This window comes from Diadema antillarum, unplaced genomic scaffold, assembly GCF_040938485.1.
Source record: "Diadema antillarum isolate AM-2024a unplaced genomic scaffold, OU_Dant_1.0 seq00000550_RagTag, whole genome shotgun sequence".
Lineage (NCBI taxonomy): Eukaryota > Metazoa > Echinodermata > Echinoidea > Diadematoida > Diadematidae > Diadema > Diadema antillarum.
Genome location: NW_027271495.1, coordinates 2,379,947 through 2,393,615, shown reverse-complemented (window position 1 = coordinate 2,393,615; position 13,669 = coordinate 2,379,947). Strand labels below are relative to the sequence as shown.

Sequence of the window (13,669 nt, the reverse complement as noted above, 5' to 3'; positions counted from 1 at the left end):
AATTGAATTGATACAACATTCACATTAGCATGACATACCTGTAGAATCATAATTTTGCATAAAATGGACCTGAATGCTCGCAAAGCTCAATGAAGTTACCATCTGTTCATAGCAAGCTCCGCAAAGGAAAACTTTTGACAGTATCAGTAAGAGGCTGTTACAGAAAGGGTTGATGCTCACTATCAAAAAACCTTCTCTTTGAAGGGACATACTCAGGAAGGTTTCAGTCTAGCTGTATTACACCTCATTAAGACCCTAAAATGCACAGTATCTCGCAAATTCTCTTACCAACGTGTGTGCCCCGCCCATCACGACAGAGTAGTCCCCGCCAGATGAAGATGAGCCATTGACAGGTTTGATGCGCCACGTGTAGAGGATGTCTGTCCCTAGCGATGGCATCATCTCCCACGTTTGGGTGGTTGAGGGCCTTGATATGGAGAAGAAGGTAAGAAAATGACAATTTAACAGGGACTTCAGCTGCATCATCACATGTTTTTAGCTAAAGTTAGCCATTTATGTGCCCATTTTCAATTCAGTGGTGAACTTGAAAACGAAACTACGTCAGGGTTTCAGGTCACATCCCCCCCTTTTTTTCCATAATCCATCCCTTCACCCAAACCTGGAAATGATATGCTACACAAACATGTGCTGCTATGACAACATTTAACAGACTCACAAGATCAAAATTGTAATACTGCAGTGATGAGGGAGATTACTGTATCTCTATCAATTAATAGCTAATTTTGGGATGCCTTGAGGTGGTAATCTCAAAGAAAGCATGCAGAGCAGACATGCTCTCACTGACCAACAGGGCACAGCAAAGGGTTGTTGCAAAAGAGGACAAACAGCCACACACATAAAGTCATATCGTCGCTGGGGTGACAAGACCTTGTATCTGCAATTTTTGCAAAAATGACTTTTTTCGATTAATGGTCAAATAATGGGTTAAGTGATGTCCTGTCCATATCCCAACTGTCTTACTCGAAAAATGAAGCCACCACGGCATGTTAAAGGAAATGCTATCCCATTTGCCACAGTGCTTTGGCCGCCATGTTTTTTGGCTCTCCTGAACATTTGACATTTTGTAGATACGAGGTTTTTGTCGCCCCAGTGACGATATGTAGAACGTGTACACAGCACATTCATAGTGGCAAAACTGAAATCTCATGATTTACCAGAGGAACTTGGTGAGATCTGGACCAGTGAGGCTGATGCTTTCGATTTGCTCCTGGACGCTGATGGCTGAGTTGTGCGTGAACATCTCGTCGTCCACCGTCATGACCACAACGGAGAGCACGTAAACTCCAACGTCTGGAAAGTTGTGGTGCCAGGAGACCAAAGGGGTTGGGTCGTCCACCGTCACTGACATTGTATGGTTACTCTTGTCGTGCTGGTTTTCGCATGTGACTTCCACAGACTGAATCGATGCAACAGATGACATCTATGAAGAGAAAATATGAAGTTTCTCAAACATATAAATCATTATTAAAACAGTAAAAATTACATACTTGATAGGGCTGAGTAAGTTTGCACTTATGATGTAGAATTTCTGGTATGTGAGTACTTCTACATGAATCGCAAACGTACCTTGAAAGTACACCATTATTCTCACACACTCACACACACGAACACACACAAATATTATTATACAAAAATCTAAGGCAATGTTTTGAAAAAATCTCTATGGCCTATTTCAAAGATTGATTTGCTTTCAGAGTAAGCTGTGTGAATTGCTGAAACTATGGCAGCAGTCCAGAAAAGAGAACAGTCAATCTGTCTTTAGCGAGTAACAGAGTCAAAAAGAAGTTAATATTTACCTATTAATCCATTTTGTGCATTCAATACAACTGTGGAAACTTCTCTTAAGGAATGAGTTCCAAGAAAAGTCTTGTGACATACAAACTCCATATCTATCTCATTTCGCTTTTGGTCGCTGAGACTGGCTTAATGGTCAGTTAACTTTGGGTGTTGTAAGAATTGTAGAGTGTCAGTACATTTGCAATCCAGATAAGGACAAACAATCCTCCCATTGGCTCTGGTAAGGCTTCCAAGGATTTCACAAATGTCACATCCTGCAAAAAAAAATATATTTCAGTAGATTTCAGATCAGGACACCTCATTAAAACTTCTCTCTGTGCAAAAAAAAGAAAGAGCATGGGAGAAAAAAAAATCCCTGATATCCCAAACAGTGAGAAACTTCTACTTCCTTTCCTGCAACAAGACTGTTCCTTCAGTTCCATAAACTTTCCCTTCAGCTGGCGGGTATCAGATACTGAATGTACAACGTCATTCGCTGCATGCTTCCACCAATCCTGACGCTCGAAAAGTCTCATGACCCGTCTCTTTATGCAAAGGCAGCATACTGACAATATTCCAGGTTTGGGTCCCTAGATTTCGAGAAGATTTTCCACTGCTATATCTCTGGTCACTGTATTTCTGTGACGCACGAAGACAAACATTCCACTCGTCAAACTCGGACACGCCCTCCCTCCATCCCACGCCAAGTTCACGTGCTCCCGCTGTTCAGCGATTGGCGGGAAGTTTTAGGCCCGATGCCAACATTCGTGGCGTAGGACTTTGGTGGGCTTCCCCATAGCACTGGCTGTTTTTTTAAGTTCTCCAACATCGATGTAACAGGGCTAATTCCATCATCTTCTGGTCACATGTTCCATTTCATAAAGACATGAATTATTTGCTGTCTTTTCTCAACATGCAGGGGGCAATTCCTTCAGGCTAATTTAAGACAGCTGACAATATCGAAGGAATGTTTGCTATATGTGACACCCTCATTCCCTTCTATCTTCCCATGGAGGTCAAGGAACTATGTGATGCCGATGCATGCTGACTTGTACTGATTAGTAATACCCTGATCATCAATTTTGTGGCCAAATGATAAATGTGTGCCAAAGATTTTATAATAATTTTTCAGCTATTTCTCTTCAGATTACTTGCAGAAAAAAACAACAAACAAACCTTCCAAACCAAGATTCTGCCAGTGACATCATCTCTCAATCTTTGATAACGTATGATGAGTAAAAGACACTGGAATGTGCAATATACCTTCCCCTAGACACAGCATAACATGCATGTTTTCCTGCACTGTTCTTTGTTACTAATATGGAAACACGCAAGTTATGCTCAGTATACAGAAAGGGGCATTCTGATATATTTTGTTAATCGGTACTTTAGCAGTGATTGGCAGATAATATCACTGGAAGAATCTGGGTTTGGAACAAGGTTCCTGTGGGTCTATACAAGTAATTTGAAGAAAAAAAAAGAATAGAAGAAAAACTATTACAGAATACATGTCACATATATCCTGACATTCATTGGGTCACACAAGTGATGTTGAGGTTATCATGTATTAACACAAGGCAACATTCATTTGCATTGCATAATTCTTTTTAAAGTTATCACATTCTATAGTACAGGATGAAAAACATTGTGTCATTTACATTTCAGTTGTTAACCCCCCCCCCCCCCCCCCGATAGACATTGAAAAATCACTTCTATTCTGAACTCAAATGAATAGAAGTTCTCTACACAAGCAAGGACTTCAGCCAATATAATGATCTAAAATGATAACAGGAAAGTGATAGACTGTCAGATAATAGCCAGCTTGTAGCTTACATGATACATTTGTTCGTCTTGTTCACAAAAATTGAAAACAAAACTTGCATTATTATGTTCACAAAATATGAGACACTGACTTTACAAAGTATGTAACTTCATCAATAAATAAAAAATGTAGAACTTCAAACAAGGATACTTTGTAAGACATTAATGATGTACTAAAACTTGTGTCACTATGCTTTACAATGCAATTTGATCAGTAAAATGAAGCAGTTAGCCAGAATTTAAAACTAAGACAAGTCACTAATGTCCTGTTTAACAATGAGCAAAGAAAACTTGCTCTATTATTATGTTCACAAAGTATGGGTTTATGACATCACAATGTATGAAATTCATCAATATTTTCTTTTTAAAAGGCACTATTTCAAACCAGCATGAGCCAATAATGACCTATTAAAAATTGTGTAAATATTATGTTGACAAATTATGGTTTAATGACCTATTAAAAATTGTATAAGATATTAGGTTGACAAATTATGGTTCAATAACTTTACAATGTAATTCATAAAAAAAAAGGAACAGTTAGATAAAATTTCAAAATACAATAAGCCAGAAATGACCTACAGTATTATACAATGAGCAAGCAGCAAAGTTTTATTATGCTAATAAATTATGGGTCAATGACATTTATAACTCCTTACAAATAAAACAGTTAGATAGAATCTCATTTATAGCAAGCCAGAAATGACCTATTTAAAAATGAACTTGTACTAAACTCAAATCTGTGTTGTTACTGTATGCAGACAAAATATGGGTCAATGGCTTTAAAATGTATGTACCGGTAATTTCCCAATAAATAAAACAAAAAGACAGATTTTCAATCAATCAAGCAAAGCCTGCGTTATTATGTGGACAAAATATGGGGTCAATGACTATAAAGTGTATGTAATTCATCAATAAATAGAATGAAAAGCCAGATTTTCAAACTAGCACTTTAATTCAGTAATGACCTATTAAAAAACAATCAAGCAAAACCTGTGTTTTTATGATGACAAAGTAATGGGTCAATGACTTTTTAAAAGTGTCTGTAATTCACCGATGAATAAAACAAAAAGAAAGAATTTCAGACTAGCACAAGCCAGTAATGACCTATCAAACATCAAGCAAGCAAACCGCAAGAAATGGATAGCTCCCAGCAGCAAAACTGATGCTACGAGATAGATGAAAGAATTCCCCGCCTCCAGTACCTTCTCTCCCTGGGAGTATTAAATCGCTGCAATTTTGGCAGCGAGAGAGAGGAAAGGGCCATGCTAGGGGGTCAAAGGAGGTAGGCTTTACATCTGCAAAGAAGAACAAAAGGGGCTCTGAAACAATGGGGAAAAGAGTTCATTGCCCTTTGCTGAAGGAAGCCGATCCCTCAAAAGACAATCGCGTGATTTGCTGAGGGAAAAAAAAAACCAAAAAAAAAAAACCAAACAGAAATGAATGTGCATGCGTCATATGCCCGCTCTGGGGACCGGCTGATGATTTAGTAGGCAAGGGTGAAAAGCACTTCCATCACTTTCTTGCTCCATCCGTGGGGGGCAAATATGATTCATTGTATTTATGAACAAAACACATTGTTCCAGTAGTTAAGAGTTGCAAATAGCATGGGATGATATTCCACTTAACACCCTCCCCCCCCCCCTCCCCCAAACAAACACACAAAATCACAAATTTCTTGGCAGGTTCTCAAAGATGTGAAATGTAGTGGGACCATTCACTTACCAATCATCTCCTTCCTACCTACGATATCATCCTCTCTTCCATCTCATGCCCACTCTCCCTCCTTTCTTGCTCTTATTCTGTTCCCTGTTCCTTCTCCCACCCAACTGCATTTTCTTCTTCCATCTCTCTTTCTCCCCATCACTGCCATCTTCCACATTGATCTTGTCCAAACTTGCACCCTCCTAAGTTATGCCCTGGCATTTCGTCCTATATTTTCTATTCCTTTTTCCGATATTCCTTCCTCCTCTTCACCGCCTTCCTTCCCAATCAAATTCTTCATCTTCAAATTCTACTCAAACTCTCCTTCCTCCTTCTCATCCTCAACCTTCCTCTCCACTACCACTTCTTGCAATATATCTTCCTTTTATACTTCCTCCACACTTCCATTCCCCTCTCCTCCTTGACCATCTCTTCTTTTCCTCTCCTTAATTTTCTTCTTATTCCATTTCCTCTTCATCCTGATCCACCATCCTCCATTTCTTCTGCCTCCTTCTCCTTCTCTGTCATACCTTCCTTTTTTCCTCTTCCTCATCCTTTTCCTTTTCTTTTACCACAATTTCTTTTTTCTTCTACTTCCCTGCCCTACTCCCCATCTACCAGCTCTTCAAGTTTTTTTTATTTTTGCCTCCTCCTTTTCCTCCTCTACCATTCCTTCTTCTCCTTCCTCTCACTCCCAATCCCTAATCTTTTTTGTCTCTTTTTCTGCCGTCTCCTACCCATCCTCCGCTACCCTTTCCTCTTATCATACCACCATGCATCCTTCTTCATCTTCCTCCTCCATTTCTAATTCTGCCTCTTTCGCATTTTCATCCTCTACCCCTTCATCCTCCTTTCCATCCTCTCCTGTTCTCCCTCCTCTGTTCCTTCTTTTCTGTCTCCTCCATCTGCCTTAACTTTTTCTCTTGCATCCTCCTCCATCCCCATCTCTTCTTCCTCTTCTTCATCCTTCACTTCTCCTTCTTGTCTTGCGCATTCCCCTTCTTATCCTCTGCCCTCTTCCTCCTATTCTATCCCCTATTCTTCTTCTTCCTGCTCCTCCATCATCCTCCACCTCGTCTTCTGCCCCATCTCTCCTTCCTCTTTCATCTCTTCTTCTCCTTCCTCCTATGCCTCCATCCCATCTCTTCCTAATCTTCCTCTTCTATTTCTTCTTTTGCCTTTTCTGCCACCCCTCTTCCTCCTCCTCCTCCTCCTCCATCACAATCTCTTTTTCCTCCTCCATCTCTTTTTCTTGCCTTCTTTTTTTCCTCATCCTCTCATATTTCTTCTTCTTCATCCTCCTCCATACCAGCACTGCCCCTTCTTCTTCCTTATTCCTCATATTTTCTCTTACATGTCCCATTTATAATAGTAGAATATGACTGACATTCTTTTATCAAATTAAGGTGTTTCAGTGACGTTTGTTCTTTTGACAAAGAGTTTGTTAGTTTGATTGATGGTATAGAATCTGCCCTGTTCCACACTTAAGCATACTAGCACATCCACAGTTTTCCCCATAACTTTGCCCTGTACCGGAAACAGAGGTCTTCAACATAATGACTGCAATTGTTCTTCCCACTGCATGACGACAATGCTTGCGTCAGCTGCTGATTTATTGGACCTTCGCGTAATTGCTCCGTTCTCTGCAGATCCTTTCTGCTGCATCATGCTACACCAGGATAAATTCTCCCCTGCCGGCCCTGAAAACACAATGAGCATCTCTCCAGCACAGTCCTCCTATGGAATTTGACTCAAGGTCAAGGTGAAGTCCCAGTGTGTGTGCACTACACTATTAAGACCATCATCACATTAACCCTCTTGGCACCACCAGCCTAAAATCCTACTGACATTGTACATAAACATGCTGCCCACAAGACTGAAAGAGTTAAAAGGAACAAGAAAGTTTTAAAAAAAAAGGAAAAAAAAAGAAAATAGAGGGCGGGGCATAATAGTCGCTTATGAGGTACTCGTAGATGGTCTTAGATTCCCTTTTTACCTCCACCAAGGAAGGAGGTTTTGTTTTCATTGGCATGTTTGTTTCGTTGGTTGGTTGGTTGGTTTCTTTGTCTGTGTGCAAAACAACTCAAAATGTTCTGAACGGATGTAGATGAAACTTCCAGGAAAACTTGAGAATGACACAAGGAACAGATGATAAAGTTTTGGTAGTGATCCCGGAATTTTTATGGATTTTTTTGGATTTTCAATATTTTGGCAGGTAGGGTCAATGAACTTGAGAGTTCAAACTGCGCATTTTTGAAGTGCATGCTTTGCTCGGGCAAGACACCGCGCCGCTGGAAGCTGATGACATTAAAAAAAAGGCTTTTATATTGGGAAATCGGGCAATTTTCAGCATGCATACATATGTGTGGATCTCATTTGGCGACCAAGATCAGTGGTGGAAATGAGCTGCTTGGCAGAGGTCTGCGCTCTCAGAATGCTTCTTTAGTTTTGACATGGTATCATCAAGAAAACCTTTCATCCTTCCCATTAGATTTTGTTGTTGTTATTGTCACGATTTGAAGCGGAAAGAGGCTGTAGCTGCTAAATTGTTGACCATTCATATGATTTTATTGCAATGACTTTCATACAGTACTGTATTTCAGGAGAGGAGGACAGCACAAATTTGCATTCTGTATGGTTGCAACCAATATCACTCTTTTCTGAAAAGATATGAAACATTAAAATTTACTTTAATACAGATATTTAATGTCTTATTATTTTGTTTTCCAATAAAGTTCTACCATCCATTTTTAGTACAATTTTACAATTGATAAAGACAACTTTCAAAGATGGTACTGATTATTCCTTACCATGGTGTACATGGTCTTGTGTGTCATGTAAACTAATTCTCTACTGCTGTGTGTGATATCTCATGTCAAGTGGACCCAAATGAATACCAAGTGTACAGATATAGATACATTAGATAAATAAATGAATATTAATGTAAATAATGAGAAAAATAGATGGGATTTGATTTGGAACAGTTGCTAAACATACTTCAGTAAATTTCATTTGGTTTGCGGCAGATCTCTATGACCAAAACCATGCCCTGGAAAGAATCCTTGAGGTGGAATGCTATCGATTGCCACTTTTCAGGAATAACGAAATTTTGCTCCATGAACTAATCACACCTCAGATTTTTTTCAAAAGTAAATATCAATATTGAATAGGACACTGAATTCAAACGTGTGCTGAGTGTACAAGTCCATGCAAAAGGCTCACTAAAAATCTAGATTCAAGGATGAGATTTGCCTCAACAGATAATGCAAAATTTGCTGACAACTAAACAACTATGAGAGAAAAAAAGACTGTCAAAATCTACTAGCTATCCAACCCTCTTATTGCGATTAAACAGATTGAAGCTTGGTACTTGCTTATAAATAAACATGCTGACCAATGAAATATTCTCTTTGCCAAGATATTCCAAAGCAAATGACAACAAACTTACACAATTCAATCTTTGTTTTCAATTCAATCTAAGAATCCTTTCCAATGCCAGACAGATACGGGTTATTTCCGGCTTTTTTGTGGTTTGGGCCTTGCGTGATCCTAATTGCTCTCCCCCTGTGATACCTGCCGATAGGAATTTGCCATTAATATTGGCCTCTTGTTTCTTGCTTACGTCCTTTGTTATTTCAATCTCAGATAGGAACACACACAAGAAATGAAGAATAAAAGCAGTTGAAAATATGCAGGGGGGTATGAGGAAAATTTGAAAAGATCAGGAAAAAAATTCAGAGAAGAAAAATCAGAGAAGGACAAACTCAAACAAGAGATGAATATATCTTTAATTTAAGATGAAGATAAAGAGTCAGCCATACAAGTTATTGTACACTTGAGAGATGTGACATTATGTTAGAAAGACACACAGACAAACAGACAGGAAAATATATCTAAAACACAAATTAAATTCTAATAGCATTACGGATGGAAGATTCTGCCCATTAAAAGTTCAAACCACAAAGATAGAACCAAATGAGAGAAACAAAAACAAAGTTGATAATGACTTTACAGTTGATAATAGGCACTTTTACTCATAGACAATTTTCCTGAAAACTGCAATAATTATGATTAGTACAACTCATTAGTGAAGATTTGAGGAAAATCGGACAATCAATTCCAAATTTATGAACTTTTCAATTTCAGCGCCGTCATCTTTGGATAAGGAGATTACTACACTTCATGACATCATCACGGACAACTATAAAACTATATAAAGAAAATATATGGAGAATTCAACAAAACTTCATTTTTCATGAAAAGTACTCATTTCATCTAATGGTAATATAATTTCCCCTGCTTCTAAAAGAGGCAAGTCAAGTGCTCTTTCAATATGCTAAAGACGTGAAAGTACAATACATGTTGAGTTTTCTTCATATTTTCTTTTTATTGCTGTCCATTACGACATCACAAAGTGTAGTAGTCTCCTTATCCAGCAATGACAGCACCGAAGCTTCAAAAGCTCACGACTTTGGAATCGATTGTCCAATTTTCCTCAAACTTTCACTGATATGTTCTACAAATGCTGATACTTCCATCTGCATCTATAAGCGGATTATGGTTCTTTTAGAGTGTATGAGAGAGATTCACACATTAAAAGCCGTAACTAAAATCTTTGTCTTACTGCATCACTTCTACATTCTAAATTTGGTTTGCCTTCAGAAAACACACAACTATAAATGAGATAAAATAAAAAAGGGCTGTGGGTCATCATTGACGGACATGATCCTGGTCTTGTGTCATGAAATTTTTGAAGCATAACTTTTTGTCCACACACTGCCATATTGATCACTTGTGACCAAAACCATGACCAAAGTTTATTCTCTACACGCCACACCTTAAAATCAAGGGAGAATAAAGGCTCATGAGTAATGGCAAAATACACAAATACATCGAGCATCTGGCACCATTCCGAGGCAGAGACAACTAAAGCAGAATTCTATGGAATGTCACTGTCACTAAAAATGTATGGCAGTCTACTGTCACATAAGTGATGCGCTCCGTCGGAATGAGTCAAAAGTCGCAAAAAATGAAATCGTAGTTATGCCTATATGTGAATTCTACAGACTCTAAGCTTTACACTGATATGTAATACAACTCATTTCGATATCCCTATAGATCATAAAAACGAATATAAACTACGTTTATGATTTCAGTCCATTTTCTAAATAACGGAGAAAATCGCTCTCAAAGTTCAGGCTACGTTCAAGCTCACAACCTGTTTCTTTCACGGGACGAAACAATACAGCAGTCCTGCTTAGCGACGGCGTTTACGCTCCATCGCACGCACTACCGTATAAGGGGATAGCTTGGGTATGTAAGATAATTAACCAATCGCAGGACAGGTCTGTCATTAACGATTCTGACCAATACGGCAGCCCGAATGTAAACTTCGGCGCGTTTGTGTCCGTGCCGCTGCCGCCGCATGAATGAGTCGGTATGCGGTGTGTGTCGGCTGCGTTGTGGTTTGCCGCAAGTTTTTAACTCACAAACAATAGGAAACAGTAAAAAGAAAAAAAGGCATGCAATGCGTCTTGCGAGAAACGTCTTTTAGCGGGGGCGTTGATCGCTTCCATTCTCCTCCCATGTTGTTGACAATGGAAACTAAAGAGGATGCGTTTAGCAAGTACCAATACCTAAATAGAACCTGAAAACCTATTGTAGGCAGGCACGCAATGCGTCTTACGAGAAGCGTCTTGTAGCGAGGGCGTTCATCGCTTCCATTCTCCTCCGATGTTGTTGTCAATGGAGACTAAAGAGGATGTGTTTAGTATGCAAGTACCAATACCTAAATAAAACCTGAGAACCTATCGTAGGCGGGGGTTCAAAAGACAGCATCGGTAGAAAAAGTCAATGAAGTTAATTAATGATAGTCGTCTTTTGAGATCGTGTTCTTTGCGTGTACTAAAAACCCTCAAATTACGCACATGGTCGTAATGTTGCAGAGCATCAAAGACTGCTTTCGCGTCTGTTCTGCCGCAGCTGTATACAGCCGTAACATTCTGAATTCCCGCCATATTAGGCACATTTCCTTTATAGGCGTTGTGTGCCCAGTAATTATCGCTTATCACGCTTGCCAATGCTGCACATATTATACGTATCAGAAGCAAAGGTTGATGTAGGCTTGACAGCTTCACGTTGGGTTTACAATTATTGTATCATAAATATACTTCTTATTCTCAGTCACTTTTGTAATACCATAGCATATAAAAAACCATTAACTTGTAGCTTAAGCTGAATTTTTTTTAACATCACATTTGCAGTTACAATCTTTCTGCATTTGAGAAGTGGAGTATAGATAATAATACTGACAAATATTCGGAATTAATACTTAGGCCTTCTTCATTTCGTTTTGTATTCACAAACCTTATTAGAAAAAATGATTGTTTGATTACTTCGGGTAAAGGAACCACCGGCAATGACCGGAAAGGAACCGCATTTAATTTTCTTGTTAACGAACCTAAGCTAATAGTGAACCATATTTCATTGTGTGATTAACGAACCTTCAGAATAATCAATTGTATTACCCCCCCCCCTCCCCCAAGGGAAAAAAAACCAGTTCAATGTCATGCGTTGTCAATAGTGATAGAAGGCCCGTTTTTATTTCGTAGTGTGTCTCAGTACTCCTGTGCTTATTTTTAAGGGTGTGCCTCTCTCAATGATTGCGATTGATGTTCAACTATTTCTTTCATGCAAGCTTGAACAGGAAAAAGCTAAAATTCAGGCAAGGAGACAAGTTTTCTTCCATGAGATACAATCATTAAGACACACATCTATTCCCGAAAGTTGTGTGATTGCTTATGTGCTAAAGGATTGTGTCCATTACATGAATCAGGCACTATACAAAACGGTTGAAATCTACTGAAAGTCGAACTTCGTTTTTTTTTTTATTTCATTTCCATTTCAAGCGGGGATAGACTAGAAATTAGTTTGTCTATACTGGCAGGAGACATTACAGTTTTCCAGTACATGCTCCGCATTTAAACAGTCGCCATATTTTCGTGGTCAGAATCAGATAATGGACACATGATATATTATAAAAATACAAATACAAAGCAACAAATACGCCATATGTACAAACATTATGAACTTCAATGAATTAAACTTACCTGTGACATTCTGCATGAAAAACAAGCACGCCGATTAAATAATATTTTAATAGAATTAATAGAACACACAGCGATCATGCGTGGCAGATCAAATCAAGTTCAATTGGTGAGAAAGCTAAATGAAGTTAAAAAGTTGACTTCTTTTCGTTTCTCTTTCAATTCATGAAAACAGAATTACATTGTATATCTATTGAAGAGGATTGTCTCTGTTGCGAACGATCGCCATATATAGCACTGTTAGTCTTCTGCGCTAATCCGAATCCCTAAATACTTTAATTTTTGCTTGATAATGTAATGTAACTTTATAAAGGACTCGCAAATTAAAAGTTTCAAACCGTATACTAAAATATTAGTACACGGTGTATTTCAAAAAAAAAAAAAACATTTTGAATGCGTTGTGTATTACCATGTTAATAGCATCAATCTGCCTTTTATTTTACGTACTTAAAGCGCACAGAAACGTAACCAAACGTTACCAAATACAGTGAAATGCATTGTACGGCGTGGTACTATCATTAGAAGTATATCCCATTCCCTTTTTTTTTTTAAATTTGCTTGAAGCAGTCGTCAAACCATGTGTCATTTTCGTAGCGACATCACTTATGAATTAGAATGTATGAAGATAATCGTTACTCATTTATTTTGCGCTACTATTATAGCATTTACATTTTTCAACTTGTATTGACATGAAGTATTATGTTACTGTATGGTTACAATTTCGAATGTTGGTTTTGAATTCAAAAGACTGGTTTATTAATCGAACTATAAAGGTAATAGCTGTTTTGAAAGTAGTTCGATACAAGTTCAAAACGCAATCGAAGTCATCGTCATAGGGGGAACTGATAGCTCTAGAAAACTTGTTTAGGCTAGTAAAGATTGCCGTATGCAATCTTTGTAGAAATTTTTGACTTAGGCCATCTTTTGAGTATTTTGAGAAATTTTATAAAGAAATATTTGTTTTGATTATGTCAAGTATTAGTTTGAACTATGAGAATAAAAAGGCGCGGTTACCTTAACAATGTCGTAGGTCGATTAGACTTGATGGGTAAAGTGAATTCATGACTTGACCAATTTTTACTGAATTGATGATCTCTTCTGTAAACCATCAGTTATGTCTTGTACAAGTTATAGATGATACCTCTGTAATCGTAGTCAAAATTCTTTTGAGCGATGAGACGAAAACCAACAAACAAAATGCCGTGTATCATCGCTCGAGATTCCACCATTTGGCGTCACCCGAC

At 38.3% G+C, this 13,669-nt stretch overlaps 1 protein-coding gene across 1 annotated transcript in view; it reads right to left on the bottom strand.

Moving 5' to 3' along the window:
* The window catches only part of LOC139734893 (polycystin-1-like protein 1), a 101,412-nt gene that overhangs the window by 72,301 nt on the left and 15,442 nt on the right, over positions 1-13,669 (bottom strand). The window contains exons 6-7 of the mRNA XM_071645673.1: positions 1,176-1,441; positions 289-427 (exon numbers count right to left, since the gene is read on the bottom strand). Coding sequence (XP_071501774.1) covers positions 289-427; positions 1,176-1,441 — 405 coding nt within the window. The remainder of the gene's footprint in view (positions 1-288; positions 428-1,175; positions 1,442-13,669) is intronic.